The sequence below is a fragment of the Orycteropus afer genome, unplaced genomic scaffold (assembly GCF_000298275.1).
Source record: "Orycteropus afer afer isolate SDZICR_OR568_19922 unplaced genomic scaffold, OryAfe1.0 scaffold00112, whole genome shotgun sequence".
Taxonomy (NCBI): domain Eukaryota; kingdom Metazoa; phylum Chordata; class Mammalia; order Tubulidentata; family Orycteropodidae; genus Orycteropus; species Orycteropus afer.
Genome location: NW_006921699.1, coordinates 9,148,967 through 9,167,447, shown reverse-complemented (window position 1 = coordinate 9,167,447; position 18,481 = coordinate 9,148,967). Strand labels below are relative to the sequence as shown.

Sequence of the window (18,481 nt, the reverse complement as noted above, 5' to 3'; positions counted from 1 at the left end):
CATAGCTGATGTCAGATGGATCTTGGCTGAAAGCAAAGAATACCAGAAAGATGTTTACCTGTGTTTTATTGACTATACAAAAGCATTCGATTGTGTGGATCATAACAAATTATGGATAACATTGAGAAGAATGGGAATTCCAGAACACTTAATTGTGCTCATGAGGAACCTGTACATAGAGTAGGAGGCTGTCATTCGAACACAGTCAGGGGATACTACCTGGTTTAAAATCAGGGAGTGAGTGTGTCAGGGTTGTATCCTTTCACTGTACTTATTCAAGCTATATGCTGAGCAAATAATCTGAGAAGTTGAACTATATGAAGAAGAGCATGGCATCAGGATTGGAGAAGGACTCATTAATAACCTGTGATATGCAGACGACACAACCTTCCTTGCTGAAAGTGAAGATGGCTTGAAACATTTATTGATGAAGATTAAAGACTACAGTTTGCAGTACAGATTACATCTCAACATAAAGAAAATAAAATTCCTCACTACTGGACCAATAAGCAGCATCCTGATAACTGGAGAAAAGTTTGAAGTTGTCAAAGACTTCATATTATTTGATTCCACAATCAACACAATGGAAGCAGCAGTCAAGAAATCAGACAACATATGGCACTTGGCATATATGCTGCAAAATATCTCTTTCAAGTGCTGAATAGCAAAGTTATCTCTTTGAAGACTAAGGTGTGCCTAACCCAAGCCATGATATTTTTAGTCACTTCATATGTATGTGAAAGCTGGACAGTGAATAAGGAAGACCAAAGAAGAATTGATGCTTTTGAATTGTGGTGTTGGTGAAGAATACTGAAGGTACTGTGGACTGTCAGACGAACTAACAAATCTGTCCTGGAAGAAGTACAGCCAGAGTGCTCCTTGGAAGCAAGAATGGCCAGACTTCATCTCACCTCCTTGTCATGTTGTCAGAGGGGACCATCCCCTGGAGAAGGGTATTATGCTTGGTAAACTGGAGGATCTATGAAAAAGACCTTGTAATACCTGTAAGGTAGGTATTATTATCTTCATTTCACAGATAAGGAAACTAAGGCACAGAGCAGCTAAGTCAACTGCCATAGTTACACAGCTAATAAGGAGCTGAGCTAGAATTTAAACCCAGACAGACTCCATAGTCTATGCTTTTACCATCATACCAACCTTCCCCTCAGGTAGGGTGTCCCTGTTACACCTCTCTGTTATATAGCGGAGACCGAGGAGCAACCTCTGCCCTCATAAAGCTTCCAGTCTATAAGACCAGTAGAGGTAGAGGATGTCTCCAACAGGACAGGATAGGTGCCATTAGAGTCTCAACAAAAGTAAATAAAATGGTCACACTGGCGGATTCTGGTCTTATACTCTCCTAGTACACCCCAACAACTTCACATGGGCTCTTGCTGGGCTCACAGCTTCTTGGAATGTAGCCACTGGCAATGCGGAAAGGAGCCCACTGTTTATTGAGCACATGCTCAATGTCAATGGCAATGTTAGCTCTGTTGTACAGATGAACATACCCAAAACCCTTTCCCAAGGGCACATAGCTAGAATGAGTTTTGAACCCAAGTCTGATTCCAAATCCCGTATCTGCTTCTTGGCTTCAAACTGCCCTGGTGTCAATGCCAGAATGCTGAGTGGGCCCCCTGAGAGGTATCAAGAAGCCTGTCTATAGGAAAATAATAATGATAATAATACACCTGCTGCCTTTCAGGGGGCCCATCAGCATTCTGGCATTGACACCAACTCACAAGGAACAGATCTGAGGTTTAAACCAAATACCACTTCCAGGGAACAGACCCCAGATGGATTACCTCCTGCAAACTATAGTCAGGTTTTGTTCCCCTTGAATTACATATGTTAAATCTCTTAACATCCTGGCAATGCTCTAACCAATAAGAAACACACTTTCTAAAACTGTGCTATCTAATATGGTAGCCACTAGCCACATGTGGATATTGAGCACTTGAAAGGTGGCTAGCCCAAATTGAGGTATCCTATAAGTTCAGTCACCTCTTATGCACGTGAGAGCTGGACAGTGAAGAAGGAAGACAGAAGAAGAGTTAATGCTTTTGAGTTGTGGTGCTGAAAAAGAATGCTAAGAGTACCATGGTCTGCTAAAAGGACTAAAAAATCTGTCCTGGAGGAAGTGCAGCCGGAATGCTCCTTGAAAGCGAAAATGGCCAGACTTCATCTCACCTATTTTGGTCATGTTGTCAGAAGGAACCATTCCCTGGAGAAGAATATAATGCTTGGTAAAGTGGAGGGTCAACAAAGAAGGGGAAGGCCTTCAATGAGATGGATAGACACAGTCGCTGCAATGATGGGCTCAAGTATAGCAGGGATCATGAGGCTGGCACAAGACCAGGCAGTGTTTTGTTCTGCTGTGCATAGGATCGCTATGAGTTGGGGATGACTCAATGGCACCTAACAACAACAACATTAAGTGTAAAATGTTGTTAGTTGCTGTCAACTCAATTCCAACTCATGGCAACCCCATATGTGCAGAGTATAACTGCTCTATAGGTTTTCAAGGCTGTGACTCTTGGGAAGCGGATAGCCAGAACTGTCTTCCGAGGTGGTTCTGCATGGGTTCTAACCACTAACTTTTGATTGGTAGTCCAGAGTTTTAACTGTTTGCACCATCTGGGGACTCCTTTAAATATATGCTGAATTTTGAAGACTTTGTATTAAAAAAAAAAAAAAGTTTAAGCTACCTAATAAATAATTTTTATAATTATTACATGTTGAAATGATAACATATTACTTTTTTATATTGTAACTACTTCTGTGGCTTACATTCTATTTCTACTGGACTGCACTACTCTCAAAGACTAACACCTTGATGCTATGGTGGTTGGTGAGGCAGTTAGCAGAGCTGTACAAAGTCAATTGATAAGAAGATGAAGGGGCAGTGAGAAAAGTTATTTAATAAGTGGCAAGTGGAGAATGTTGGTGGAAATACCCAGTGGAGACTAAGGAGGGGTAGCATGAACTGCCTGAGGCTTTCAGCAATGAATCATGAGGAGTTGGGTAGAGAAAAGTCAGGTAGTTGTAGTGGGGCCAAACCCTATCTTTGTATGTGTGTGTGATTTGGGTGAAAATTTACAGAGAAAATTCACTTTCCATACAGCAGTTCACACACATTGTCTCATGACATTGACTACAATTTACCCCAATGCAACAGCTCCCCTCTCACTTCACTTCCCTGTGTCCATCCCTCCATACACTCCTACCCACTGAACTGTCTCCCTGTGCATAAACAGCCCTTCTTTCTCCCATGATTGTTCTCTCCAAGGAGTGTATCTACCTCATGTAAATGTTCAACTCATATGCCTGTCTTTTGTTTGGCTGGAAGCCACAGGTGTGGGTTCAATTCCAGAACTGAAGGACAGCTAGGGACCATAGTCTCTGGTTCCAGCAGGCTCTATCAGACAAGCAAACCTGGTCCTCTCCCCTTTTTTCTTTTCCAAATGATTTTGAGTTTTGTTCCACATTGTTCTTCCTCTCTATCCAGGATCTCCTCCATAGATCTGCCTCCAAGTGGTTGACAGTGATAGCAGGGCACCATCTAGTTCTTCTGGTCTGCTAGTCATATAGGCTGAGGATTGCATGATGTACCAGTCACAAGGAATAATTGTTTCCATGAATCTTTGGTTTTCTTCATTCTTCTTTGCTCTTGATGAGGAGAGACCCATCATTGCATCTAGATGGCTGCTTGCAAGCTTTTAAGATCCCAGTCACTACTCTCCAAAGTAGGAGGTGGAATAATGTTTTGTGTAGTATGTTATGCCAATTGAGCTTGATGTCCCCTGCAACTATGGTCCCGAACCCATAGGTTCAACTACTCACTCCTTCTGGGTAGCTGGCTGTGACCAAGAAATGTCTACAACCTTGTCCCTTGTCAGCTCTACTATACACCTGGAAATTCTTACAGAACATGCAAATACATTTGTAGAACCATTATCTGCCAGCCCTATACATGGTCTTGGGTACACTCCCTGCTGCATAGACATACCTAATAATTCAGCCTGTCCACCCATGTATCCGCCTGTATACCTATGTTTGTCTTCACTAACAACACAGTACTGTATGTGCAAAAGGGTTCATCTTTGTTGTTTGCACCTCCCATGTACCTCTCTGTCTTCCACTTCCTCAGTACCACCATGTTGATCACTCCTATTTGGTACATAGCCCTTCTCTTCACCCAAATCAATACTTATCTCTACCTATCTAACAGTGTTCCATCCCCTCCCCTCCCACCCCTGGTAACCAACAAAGAAAATTTCCTTCCATATATAAACCATTCCTTTACTTTTATGATAATGGATTAGTACAATATTTGTCCTTCTGTGATTGACTTATTTTGCTCACCATAATGTTCTCCAAGTTCATCCACGTTATGCAATGTTTTACAGATTCTATGTTATTCTTTAGGCCAAACCGCATCTTGTGCTGTGGGTTCCAAGGGAGAACATCACTCACAATGCAGTAGTTAGAATCCGGTCTAGGTATCTGCTCTCAAGAATTGTAGACTGTGTCTCTCCTCCTCAAATTTAGCTTGGTTGTTAAATGATGGCCTTTGATGGTGTGTTATTTTTTCTCTTGTCCCACAGGAGGATGCAGACGTGGAGTGGAAATTTGCTCGAGCAAAGCTCTGGCTGTCTTACTTCGATGAAGGAAGAACTCTACCTGCTCCTTTTAATCTAGTGCCAAGTCCTAAATCATTTTATTATTTCATAATGAGAATCAAGATGTGCCTCATAAAACTTTGCAAATCTAAGGCCAAAAGCTGTGAAAATGACCTTGAAATGGGCATGCTGAATTCCAAATTCAAGGTAGGCAGCATCCAGTTTGTTTCCACTAGCGAGAGCAGCAGGAGCAGGAAGGGGGACTTGTGTGTGCTGGATTCACATGAAGGCCCCAGATATAAGGCAAGTCAGGGGCTAGAGGGGCCTGGCGCCTCAGAATCTTCCAAGCACATGAGCAAAGGATGAACACCAGCAGAGGTGCTCCTCTCCTCCCAATTCCACTTCCCCTTCTTCTTTCAGTTCCTTGGAGAGATGCATTGCTGAGGACTTAAACTGCCTGGCTGAGCCATGACCCCACAGAAGGGAACTCCTTAGTGGGCTTGGAAATGAAGTAGCTTTTCCCAGAAAGTACGTTGGAGCATGGTCTCTTAAAAAAAGTTTCCCTGCCTACAGTCTCCCCCACCTGGACATTCTCAATGTTTATTATCATATTAAAACCTTGGAGAAGTCCTGCAGGAAAGACACTACTATAATTTTGTTTAATCTCATGCTTCCCATGGAAGTTTGACCAAACAATAGACTGTGACATCTGTTAATATCTTACAGAATTTTTTAGTTTAAGTTCCCAGGAACAGTGTTCTGGGAAGCCAAGCAGCCATAGGCATGTCAGCCTCCTGGGTGTCCCCCTTTTAGAGACAGCCCCCTATGTGCATGCTGTTCAAGTCCTACAATGTAGGGATGCATGGATGTGTGTTTGGGGGTGTTTTCTTCCAGAAGACTCGCTACCAGCCTGGCATGAGGAATTCTGAAAACCTGACTGCAAATAATACTTTCAGCAAGCCCACCAGATACCAGGTAACCACCCCTTTCCCAAACATGGGCAGAAGTTGATTCTATTAGGATATGGATTTATTTCCCTAGCTTTGTCATTTTCCCAGAACTAAGCTTCATTCCTTCCTTCATTCAACAAATATTTACTAAGTGCCCACTGTATGCCAGGCACTTTGCTACTTATTGGTTGTGCAGACATAGTCCCTATCTCAGTGGCACCTCCAATCTAATGAGGGAGATTGACAATGAAGAATGAACAAATAAACACACAGATGTATACCAACAAATTGATAAAGGTGCCAAGAAGGAAACAGTAGGGTGCATAAATGAGAAAACTAAGAATTCCTGCTTATATATAGTTATCAAAGGACTCATCATCAAGGAGAGGGGAAGGTAGTTAAGACCTCATACATGAGAAGGAGGCAGCCATGTGGGAAAAAGGGGAGGGGCCTTCCAAGCAGAGGAAGAGCATCAGCAAAGGCTCAAGGGTGAAGCTTGGCAGGTCCAAAGCAGCTGGAGCCCTAAGGCTCATAGTGAGCAGGGAAGAATGGTGGAAACTGAGGTCAGAGAGGAAGGCAGAGGGGCCAGACCAAAGTCAAAATATGCATTTTATTCTAAGTTTTCTAAGAGGGAAGTGGAAGGTTTTAATTGGGGGGGGCGCAATTAGGATTTAAGACAACCATTCTGGCTGCTCTAATGACAACAGTGGGGGCAATAGTGGAAGCAGGGAGACCAGTGAGGAAGATGTGACAGTCGTCCAGGTACAAGGGATTATGGGTGGCTTGGATCAGGTATGTATGAGTAGAGCAACCAAAAAAAGCAGACAGATTCAGTGTCTGTTCTGGAGGCATAGCAAATGGAACCTGCTGATAGGGTGGACTCCCAGGTGTCTGCCCTAAGCCACCAACTGGAATTGGTGTCTTCACTGAGCACCTAACTTAGACTGCCACCCTTCAGAGTCTTTTGCTTTACAAATTTACAAAAAGACCTTTTATACTTGAAGTCCTTACATTTTTCTTGGCAATTAATGCCAGATCTCTATATCAGCTTAAATTAGCCCATACACAAAAACCAAACTCACTGCTGTCAAGTCGATTCCCACTCCACTCATAGCGACCCTTCCTTATGTTTCCGAGGTGATATCTCTATGGAAGTAGACTGCCCATGAGCCAGTGATAAATGGCAACTACATGTCATTGATCATAAAAGTGCAGGTCCTTCTTTTCCTACCTCTTACTTCTCAGTGATCAGCAGTTTTATCCATCCTGATCATTTATTCTCAGATGTAAATTTGAAGTTGTCCTGAGAGTTCCTTTGGGCCCAGATGACGTGTCCATGGTGCCACCTTCCCAAAACAAGCAATTACAAATTTAGCATCTTCCAGACACAGGTCTCTAATTCAATCTCTGTCCATATTTTAGAAGAAGCCAGCTGTGCAGTTAGGAGGACTTAATTGTACAATTAAGAAATGGCTCATCCCTCAAAGCATTTACAGTTTTATCAGATGACACAGGCTGAAAATTGGCAATGGGAAAATCTTGTATTTAATCATGCACAAAATTAGAGTGACCAGTTTGACCTGCTTTGAGTTATTTCACAAGCCAAATCCTTTGATCATTGGAAGGATTTTTATTTGTCAACTTCTCAGAGAGGATAATAGATTATCTGTAGCACCAAGAAGATAGAAGACTATAACGAGTTAGGGCCAAATGTCTTTTGGGTTGTAAGCAGAATTTGCTTCTGAGATAAAGGAGTGATATGTGTGAATGTTCTGTACCCAGAATGAATCCTTCATGAGCAAGACCATTTTCAGCACAGTCTGAGTGAGCCCATTTCTATCTTCCATCATCACTGGCTGAGTCCCTGCTGCTTAAATCTCCCCAAGAGTTTCCTGCTGTGATTACAGAGATTGGTTGGTTTGCAGCTTCAGGCTCCTGATGACCTTGGAAAGCTTTGCTCACCTTGTATTTTTTGAATCCACCGAGAAAAGCCTGGGGCTACTTAATCAAATAGTTGCCACAGAAAAGAAGAAAGGAAAATTGGGCTCGGAGGTAAAGGGTTGAGAGGACAGCAAATGGGAGCAGAGGAGCTCTTGGCATTTGCACATTTGCTCCTTGCTCAGCCTGCATCCTCTTTGACATCTCCGGGCATCTTCTTGGGCCATCATCACCTGCTTATGTCATGATATGAGTAAACCTTGAGATGACACTAAAGGATAGCTGGGGCTGGCTAGACACTAGCCCAGAGATAGTCTCACTTTAGTCCCAGGAGAGATGCAGTATCTTTAACGTTTTGTAGCTGAAGGCTCAGTGGTTAAGTGACTTGACCAAGGTCACACAGCTTGTTGATCTCTGTCTGACTTGGAAAGGCACCTCTCTCTCTACATCATAATGCCTGGGCATTTGTTCATTATTCATCTTCTTAGCCTCCCTCAGAACCTGCCTGCCTAAGTTCTGTTTTGTTTTTTAATTTTATTGTGATTTGGATGAAAGTTTACAGAGCAAATTCATCTTCCATACAGCAGCTCACATACACTTTGTCTCATGACATTGACTGCAACTTCCCACAATGCAACAGCTGTCTCCCACTTCCTCCCCATAGCCACCTCTTCCCTGTATCCTTCCCTCCCATGCACTCCTGCCTCCCTGTCTCCCTGTGCATACACAGCCCTTCTATTTTCCCATGATTGATCTCTCCAAGGAGTATACCTTCCTAATGTAAATGTTCAGCTCATATGCCTGTCTTTTGTTTGGCTGGAAGCCACAGGAGTGATTTTGAGTTTTGTTCTACATTGTTCTCCCATTCTATCCAGGACCTCCTGCATAGATCCCCCTCCGAGTGATTGACAGTGGTAGCGGGGCACCATCTAGTTATTCTGGTCTCATAGTCATATAGGCTGAGGATCGCATGGTGTACCAGTCCCCTGGATGAATTGTGTCTGTGCATCTTTAGTTTTCTTCATTCTTTTTTGCTCTGGATGAGGAGAGACAAATCATTGCATATAGATAGCCACTTGCAAGCTTTTAAGATCCCATTTGCTACTTGCCAAAGTAGGATGTGGAACAATGTTTTTGTGTAGTATTTTATGCCAATTGAGCTTAATGTCCCCTGTGACCATGGTCCAACTACCCACTCCTTCTGGGTTGCTGGCTGTGGCCAAGAAGTCACTACAACCTTGTCCCTTGTCAACTCTACTATGTACCTGGAAATTCTTACAGAACATAAACATACTTCCCTATACATAGTCATGGGCACACTCCCCCTGCATAGACATACCTAATCATTCAGCCTGTCCACCCATCTATCCACCTGTATATCAATGTTTGCCCTCACTGACAACATGCCTGCCTAAGTTTTACAGACACTGGGAAGAGATCTACATGAACCTTTAAAGCCTGAGGTGAGGAGGCAAGGAGCAAGAGAAGGCACTTTTGTTATCACTTGGCAGCAACATGTGAGGAAGAAGGATGGACTTGCACAGGGATTTGATAGTGGCGCATCTGTTTTCTTAGGCCCACTGGTGGCCTTCCAAGTTGAATTTCTCTACTCCCAAAGAAGTTCCCAAAAGTTCAGTGGACATAGGAACACAATCTACTCCCTCTTTCTCACTTCCAGGCCATACCCAGAATTGTCATCTTCCTGAGTACATGTGCTGACAGCATCCCAACTGTTGTGGTTCTGAGGGATTCTGTAGCATTCCTAATAAGACGAAAACACCATCATTCATACACTTAGGTTTTAAGCTTCTGTTTCCTTTCTGTCTCTTCATTAGATCTGCTTGATCATTCAAACTTAGTGTTTTAGGTGTTTATTTTAACTTGACAATCCTTTAACTTTATTTGGGCTCTTTGTTCTAAAGGAAAACAGTTCTTTCAGACTTCAGAGGCTCTCTGTGCTTTGCTTTTCTTAGATTCAGGGGTGTCTGAACTGTTATTTTTCACAAAATTAGTTCCTTACATCTCAATCTTTTTTTTTCCAATCTGGGCCCAGTAAACAGTGGGACAAAAACTATAATATTAGTGAGATGACCAAAGCATGCCTTCTTTTAAGGCATACCTGTGACCTGTTCCACGACCCAGTGTGTCAAATTGTTAGGGTGTGCACAGACCCCATATACTTACACTCAGAGAGGTATATTTCATTCATAGGCAAAGCACAAGCCATATCCCAAATAAATATAAAATCTAGGTAGAGTTCATCATTCAAATAAGCCCCAATCTTTATGATACAATCCCCTCCTGAAAACCCAGTAGGGAGTTCTTTCTCACCTTCTAGATGGCCTTTACTGTAGAAATAAAAGCAAATAGGATAGGCACTTTGCCAATGCTTATTTCTTAGTTTCTGGTTTCTCATACATCCCAGTTTAACACATCACTCATCCTAGGATCCATTTTGTCCACTCTCTTCCAAACATTCCTCAATTTCTGTTTTCCTAGGTGGCAACATTCCCTCCCTCTGGATTCTACTTCATTGGCCATCTTCAATGTACAGTGTGTGTTCTCTTTCTTGTCTGTGTCATTAGCTACCCTGCCTGCACTTAAAGAGTTGCCTCTTCCATAGAAAGACTTAGGAAATTCTTTCTATTTTCCCCTTCAGCAGCAGCCATAGACCATCTGGCCCCTTAGAGTCTGGGTGGGGTGGAGTGTGTGCCTTCCTCCCTAGACCATTCTTATCCATTGGGCATCTCATTCCCATTCACTCTATTAGTTTTTTTGCCTGAACAGTATCCCTAAATATGTTCATCTTCAGCACCTGCTAAATGCATGGGAGCAGAGTGAGGAATGCTGCCACCACCAACAAGGACATATTCACCTGGAGAAAGTTTATTACCTTCATGAAGTGAAGAGGCTCTGTGGGACAATAATGAGATATTTCAAATACTTTTCACCTCATAGTGAAGAAGGAGAGATTATTAGTGTCCATATTGTCTGGTATCAGATTTCTGCTGTGGCATCCAAGGTAAATAGAACTTTGAGGCATTTTCCAACCATTTAAGACTTTCTAGAGGCAAGACTGGAATCTTTCTTTTGCAGATTCCAAGTTATCCAACATGCACATACCACAGAGAGTTAGGACCTGATGTCTCAAAGCAATTGACAGGCAGTCACAGTGGTCTTCTGTAGGGTATTTGTCACTCCTGAAAGTGAACTAGAGGTAGGTAGGAAGCTCAGTCAATTCTACTTTGATATATTAAATCTCTAAGAGCTCTAGTGGCATAGTGCCTAAGGCTTTTGACTGCTAACCAGAAGGCTGGTGGTTCAAACCTACCAGCCACTCCTCGGAAGGAAGGTTGGGCAATCTACTTCCGTAGTGATAAACGGGAGCCCTGGTGGTGTAGTGCCTAAGGCATTTGGCTGCTAACCAGAAGGCTAGTGGTTCAAACTCACCAGCCACTCCTTCAAAGGAAGGTTGGGAAATCTACTTCCATATAGTGATACCAACTTGGAAACTCAAGGAGGGATCACTACGAGTTGAAATTGACTCAACGGCAGTGAGTTTGTTTTTTGTTTTGTTTTTTTAATTAAGTCTCTACAATCCTAGTGCATGTTGAGAGACTTAAAAACAAACCTTTGCTTTTCTACTCTTTAAGCAGCAGGACTGTAGAAACTTTAGCTCAAGTTAAGTATGCCAGTGTTCAAGAGTAAGTCATAGGCATTCATGCCAATGACATACCAGTGACCTTCTTCTCCAAGGGACAGCAATTGGATAATGCTACCCATCCTCTGAAATCTAGCTGAAGATTTCTCCTGCCTTAGAATTTCATGGTTTCTAAAAGGACAAATTACTACCCAGAAGTATCCCAACCCTCTTTGACCAATGGGAGGCAGTATCCTGCATCTTATTCCACAAAACAGCTTGTGCTTCACCTTTTGATGAAGCTTGGATGAAGCCCCAGCTTTGGTTAATTCCAAGAGCTGCCACTTCTCAGCTGTGTGACCCTGGAGAAGTCAGCTAGCTTTAGACCTTGGTGTCCTCATCTGTAAATGGAAATGATAGCTTCCATTTCACCAGATTTCTGGGAGGATTCAATGAGGTCATGTTTGTCAAAGAGGCTAACACAACTGCTGGCCTAAAGGAAGCATTCAATATATTCATTTCTTTATTTCTTTTTTCTAACCTTTCTCCTTTCACCTCAAAGAGCTACTCTGCATTTAAGAATGCTTGTGAGTGGGATCACGTCTACACATATACTATGGAATAACCTAAATTAATCAGTTTGTAGGAGCTCTGGTAGCATAGTGCCTAAGGCACTTGACTGCTAACCAGAAGGCTGGCAGTTCAAACCCACCAGCCACTCCTCAGAAGGAAGGTTGGGCAATCTACTTCTGTAGTGATACTGCCCCGGAAACCCAAGGAGGGGTCACTATGAGTCGGGTCCAACTTGACGGCATATAACAGTAACAACAACGATCAGTTTGTGTTGTACCTACTAGATACATTTGCTAAGCAGGGAGACTATGATTATTGTCTTAACTGTGAAAAGATTCTACTCATAGAATAGAGAATATATCACTTCTGGTCTCCAGCTTAACATTATGCTGTTGTTGTTGTTGTTCTTGTTGTTAGGTGGTGCCATTGAGTCAGCACTGACTCATAGAGACCCTATGTACAACAGAACGACTCTACTCTAAGGAGACAGCTCTTCCCCAGTCATATTTTGAGTGCCTTCTAACCTGAGGGGCTCATCATCCAGCACTATATCAGACAATGCTTCAGGGCTATTCATAAAGTTTTCCAGTAATACATCAGACAGTGTTTCACTGCTACTCATAGGGTTTTCACTGGTCAATACTTTGAGAAGTGGATGGCCTGTTCCTTCTTCTGAGTCTGTCGTAGTCTGGAAGTTCTGTTGAAACCTGTCCACTGTGGGTGACCCTGCCAGTATTTGAAATACGAGTGATACAGCCTCCAGCCTCATAGCAACATGCAAACCACCACAGTACAACAAACTGACAGATTAGTGGTGGGCTTAACGTTGTTGTTGTTGTTGTTATGTGCCATCGAGTCGGACCTGACTCATAGCAACCCCTCCTTGGGTTTCTGACGCAGTATCACTACAGAAGTAGATTGCCCAACCTTCCTTCCGAGGAGTGGCTGGTGGGTTTGAACTGCCAACCTTCTGGTTAGCAGTCAAATGCCTTAGGCACCATGCTACCAGAGCTCCTATCATAAATATTAATGCCCTCCAATTGATAGATCCAGAAACTGAGGAATTCTTCATTCTTGAGATTTTCCTTGAAAAGACAACAAAATTATAACTAGACACCCCTTATCTGAAAGTCTGTAGAGGAAGAATCCTTCTAAATTTCTTATTCAGTAAGAATGGCAGATACTGAGGTAACTGGTTTTCTGGGGTTTTCTTTTTTTTCCTATGAGAATTGGTTCAGGAGAAAGTGTTTGTTTTTCCTTTTATTTTGTTTTTCTCATCCAAAGTGAAAACAGCTTTACAGAGTCTCATGAAAAGATAAATATTCTTGCAAGTTAGGTAAACTGTTTTACTGAGTAGAAGAAAGTCACTGAGAAATTTAGCACAGCAGTTTAGCCACTAATATGATCAAATCTGGGCCTCTCTGAGAAGTAGCAGCATGAAGGCAACTTGCTAATTAGCTGTTCAGCCTGAAATTAGATCACTATGCAAACCATAGAGCCAAGTAGACCAAGAGCCTGAGAGCTGAGCATAGGGCAGCCCTGGCCTGAATGAGCTGACTCAGAGGCTCAGAGCAGAGAGCTTTGCTGCATTTAATTGAAGTCCCACAGGGATAGGACACCCCTCCTTGCTAAGGTCTTCACCATTGAAGGCATAGACAGAACCACCCCTTGGTGAAAATAATGAGTTAAATCCTCCAGTTTTTGCATCCCAGCAGTTCAGTTCCCTTTTACATGCTGAAAGCTTTTCCTGAGCTCATGAAGTCAGAGAGAACATCCACTTGATGTCACACAGCAAAGCTAGGGGCAGAATTCAGGTCCCTGCAGGTTTCTTTAGTCTAGAAAATGTTGTCTCTGTACCATCTGTCCTCAGGTATGAGCAGGTTAGTAGGACACAGGCAGGGATGACCAAGGAGCAGGGAAATCCCTGCCTCTTTATCATGCTGTTCATCTCTTGCAAGACTCAGAAGTCTCGGCTATCAGAATATTTATAAACGCTGTGATTTCTCAGGAACCCTGGAACAACTGCTAGCAAAATCCAAAGTTCACCTCCTGCAGTCTTCCTTACACATGGCTCTATTCTTGGTGTCTCCTAAGTGTTTATTCATGCCTTGTTTGCGTAAAGAATACAGTATCTGCATAATAAATGCAACATGAAGGTCAACTCCTTCTCCTCCAATGTGACTGACAGTACAGGGTCAGGTGTGTGGGCTTTCATAGGAAGTGGTGTCTCAGCAAAGCTTCCAGAGGCTTGGCTATATCTGTTTCTGCTTCCGGTAGGAATTTTCCAAGCCTGGTCCTGATCTTTATACTAAGTAAATCTTGTTTCATGAACAGTACACCTCTCACTGTCTTCCCTAAGTCATGCAGTTCCATGTGGGCTGGCCTGCTAAGGCTTCACCAATATTCCTTCCTGATCATATCATGTCTTGGAATAAATAGAAGAAAGTGTTTCAGAACTGAGTTCCAGAGAAGAGGATGACTGGCCAGGGTCACAAAGGAAGTCAGGTAGAGCCAGGGCTAGGATCCTTGATCAAAGCCTATCAATCTAAGATGATTCTCTCACCTTGGCTTAGCTTTATATAATTGAGAAGCATTCTGTTCTTGGTCAGGTGGATATTTACTCCTGGGGAGATGGAGTTAAGCAGAGAGACTTGTCTAGGTTCCCACTAGCACAGGACCCCAGACTGACCATGTCCTTTGTAGAAAGGGGCACCATGCAGACACCCTGAAGGTTACTCTGTGCTGGACCAAGTTTTTTGATCCTTTGTGTTTTGTGATTTCAGAAAATCATGAAAAGGCTCATAAAAAGATATGTCCTGAAGGCCCAGGTGGATAGAGAAAATGATGAAGTCAATGAAGGTAAGTGATTGTATCAGTTTCCTGTTGTTGCCATAACAAAATACCACAAATTTGGTATCTTAACATCACAAATTTGTCCTCTTAGAGTTCTATAGGTCAGAAGTCTTAAATGGGTCATTGTTTTTGTTATGTGCCATCAAGTCAGTTCCAATTCATAGCAAACCTATATGACAGAGTAGAACTGCCCCAAAGGGTTTCCTAGGCTATAATCTTTATGGGAGCAGTTGCTGGGCTAAAATCAAGGTGTAGGAAGGTATCATCCCCTTCTGGTGACAATGTTTCCAGATTGACTATGTAGTTGACAGAATTTGGTTCCATGCATTTGTAGGACTATGGTCCCTATTTCCTTGCTGTTATCAGCTAGAGCTACTTTTAGCTCCTAGAGGCCTCTCCAGTCTCTGCACATGACCCCTAGATCTCAGAACGAGCAGCAGAGCATTGAGTTCTCCTCACCCTGACATCTCTCTTGCTTCTTCTGTCATTGCTTCTCTTTGACCCATTCTTCTGACCTCCCTTTTCTACTTCTAAGAGCTCATGTAAGTAGTCTGAGTCCACCCAGATAATCCAGAGTAAACTCCCTATTTTAAGGGCATCTGATTCACAACCTTAGCTCTGTTTACCATGTAATGTTAACATATTCACAGACAGAACACCAGGGATTCACATGTGGACATCTTTGGCTTGGGGGTAAGGGGGACATTATTCTGCCTACCACAGCAATGCCTACAATGAGTCTGTCCCCATGTCCCTTGAGTTCTGGATGGCCCAGAATTCCCCTGCCTGCATCTCGTTCTGTGGGCACAGGGACAGAGTGAGTAGACCATGCACCATTTTCAGATTCTGCCACCAACCCAATTTCTTACCAGCTGACCCTGCCTTGTCTCAGCTCCAAGCTTTCATGGCAGCCAGCTCTCAGAATTAGAATCACTTGCTGAAAATGAAGATTCCTTGGACCCTGCCTGTACCTAATGAATTGACATCTCTGGGGTGGGCCCAGGACTCTGCATTTTGGCAACACCACCAAGTGATTCTGAGGCACACTGCATTTGTGAAGTACATTGTTTTCATTGTTTGGGTTCTTTTCCAGTGTGTTTTAAGTAGTTACTCTTAAGTGAAAAGTGGATTATCCCATGCCAGGTACCTAATCTTCATGAGCTACCTAAGATCAACAAATGCTGTCTCGAAACAGCCTTATCCTTAGTGAAGGCACTAAGTCTCTGCCTCACTGGGGCCACTGGGAGCTACCAAAAGAGCTTGGTCACTTAGTACTCCTGTGTAAAATGGCCCTTTGCTTCACCCTGGGGCATCCAAGCTGCACATCCGCAGCAACTAGACTGTGCAAGGCAGCCTGTAAATCCACAACAACTAGACTGACTACACTGACATTGTCTAGGGGCTGAGAACCGCCCCCCCTCTACTTTTGGGTCTCAAACATAAAACTGCCAGGGGTCATGGCAGCCAGCCTCAATTAGTATGCAATTGTGATAGAAAAGAATTATTGGTTAAGGAATGTGGAGTTATCCAGGTTTCATGCCACTAGAATTACACCATGAAACTGGGATGAGTTAAGTTCATGATTTAAAAAAAAGGGGGGGAGTAATGCATTTGTCAAGGCAGATCACGCTGTACATTTAAGACTTTTGCATTATATGCATGTAAATTATTCTTTAAAAATTCAATATGAATAATGTGTCCACAGGCAGTGGAGTCTCACTTGGGTCAAGTGCATTATCTATAACATCAAGAAAGAACCTTTCAGCTCCCCTATGTGGTCAATAAAAAGATTCCCACTGCCCAGACTCATATGGATTTCTAACCACGTGGTTCACTATAGATGCAAAAAGCAGAAGTCCCCACTTGGGGGTCCCTTGTTACCAAAGGAGGAGGCAGCAGGCATTGTCGCAGCTTTATTTGTGAGGCAGTGGTGGTAGCACGTTTCAAATGAATCCTGCTTCAGCTACCTGCTCATTCTTGTGACACTGGCCAGCTCAGTAGCTATATCGACTGTGGCGAGCCATTCTTTTCACACACTCGGGAGTTTCTCCTTTCTGTAAATAAGAGCAGAACAAAACGTGGAACATCTTGAAAATAAATTTTCCAATTAACTGATCTGCCTTTATTGACTCTGAGACCAACAGTCTAATAATCATGATGTGAACAAGGTGCTAGACATAGTCCATGACCCTGATTGTCACTTCTCCATCAAACCTAAAACCCTGAACAGAGAGGTGTTCCAGGAATGGGGGACAGGTTTTAAATGGGGGAGGGGGGCATCCTCTAGTGGTGGGAAGTGAATAGTACTTCAGTCAAAACAGAGCACCCACCCCCTCACCTCCACGACTGGCAGGCTGGCCCAGCAACCCAACATTCTGCTGGAGAGAGGAATGCTCCAATTGTACGCTGGATGAACCCTGTCTACTTGCCCATCCAAAATACCAAACTCACTGCCATTGAGTCGATTCCAGCTCATGGTGACTCCCATTGGGTTTTCAAGGCTGCAAAATCTTTAGAGAAGCAGAGTTTTCCCTACAGCAGATGGTGGGTTCAAACCAACCTTTTGGTTAGCAGCCAAATGCCTTCATCACTAGACCACCAGAGCTCCTAAAAACTCCTCTGTCCTTCCAGGTGAACTGAAGGAAATCAAGCAAGACATCTCCAGCCTGCGCTATGAGCTCCTTGAAGAAAAATCTCAAGCTACTGGCGAGTTGGCAGACCTGATCCAACAGCTCAGTGAGAAGTTTGGAAAGAACTTAAACAAAGACCACCTGAGGGTGAACAAGGGCAAAGACATTTAACAGCCCACATTGGCATCTGTGACTTCTACCAGCAATCCTAGGCCAGGTTGGATACCTGGCCACCAGCTCTGGTGGGGACGGGTCCCAGGCCCACTCCCCTAGGACACTAAGGGGGATTCACCGGCTCATTGTCAGGCAGCATTGTGGTATCTCCAGCCCAGTGTCCTGCCTGGACTCAGAAGTGTTGTCAATCTAGGTTGTTTGGTAAGAGAAGCTACCACAGGAGGAGGGGAGGAAGTGTCCTGGTGAGGCTTATGAGACTTTTAGTCCAGCCACAGTTGAAATATTTCCTGTGGCCAGAGCAGGCAGAGGCCATCTTGGATGCACATGTGCCCTTCCATTGCACATGGGACAGCAGCTCTCTGTGCCCTGGGAAGATAGACCACCTCATTCCACCAGCCCTTTCTCTCTCCCTCCCACCACCCATGCACACACACTGATTCAGACCATCCAAACAGAACCGGGAGGTGACCTGTGATCTATTCTTAAGTGCCAGATGAGAACACAGATAGCCTAATAGCAACATAGTTCTATTTGTTTATAAGAAAAAAAAAAAAAGTTTCAAAATCTGAAATCAAAAATTGTACTGTAGGTAGAACTGTTTAGAGAACAAAATCCAAATGATGTATTTTTACCTTTAATAAGATTATCTTGTATTTACTATTTTTACCTAAAATGGAAAGAAATAAAATTACCTCATAATAGCTTGGGGAGCCTCTGTGGATATGCTGCCTGGAGGCCTCCTGGGGAGGCGGAGGGGGCTGGGAACCACAAAACCAGGGGAGCTCTGAGAGAGGAATAGGGCATGTGTGAAGGAGGAAAAGTGCCAACCACCCAGAGTCAACACAGCCAGGACCTCCAAGAAGTTCTGGCCTCCATCCTCATCCCCAAGCCCTTTCCTGCCCCCAGCCCTAGTGACCCAAACCTCACCAAGGTCACGAAGCAGACAAAGGAAATGGTGAGAAAAGTGGAATATTTTCTCTCAGCCTTTCCCTGGTGTTTGGGGTTATGTGTGGGAGGAGGTAAGAGTGTCAGGAAAATGGAGTCTCAAAGCTCCTCTCGGACGGAGGGGCCCAGGTGTGAGTAGGGGGAACTGCCACCAGA

The 18,481-nt window shown here is 43.5% G+C and overlaps 1 protein-coding gene across 1 annotated transcript in view; it reads left to right on the top strand.

Moving 5' to 3' along the window:
- TRPC7 (transient receptor potential cation channel subfamily C member 7) overlaps positions 1-17,377 on the top strand; it is a 266,316-nt gene extending 248,939 nt beyond the window's left edge. Inside the window, exons 9-12 of the mRNA XM_042781375.1 lie at positions 4,608-4,829; positions 5,517-5,597; positions 14,507-14,582; positions 17,208-17,377. Of these exons, the coding sequence (XP_042637309.1) occupies positions 4,608-4,829; positions 5,517-5,597; positions 14,507-14,582; positions 17,208-17,377 (549 nt within the window). The remainder of the gene's footprint in view (positions 1-4,607; positions 4,830-5,516; positions 5,598-14,506; positions 14,583-17,207) is intronic.
- The last annotated feature ends 1,104 nt before the right edge of the window (positions 17,378-18,481 follow it).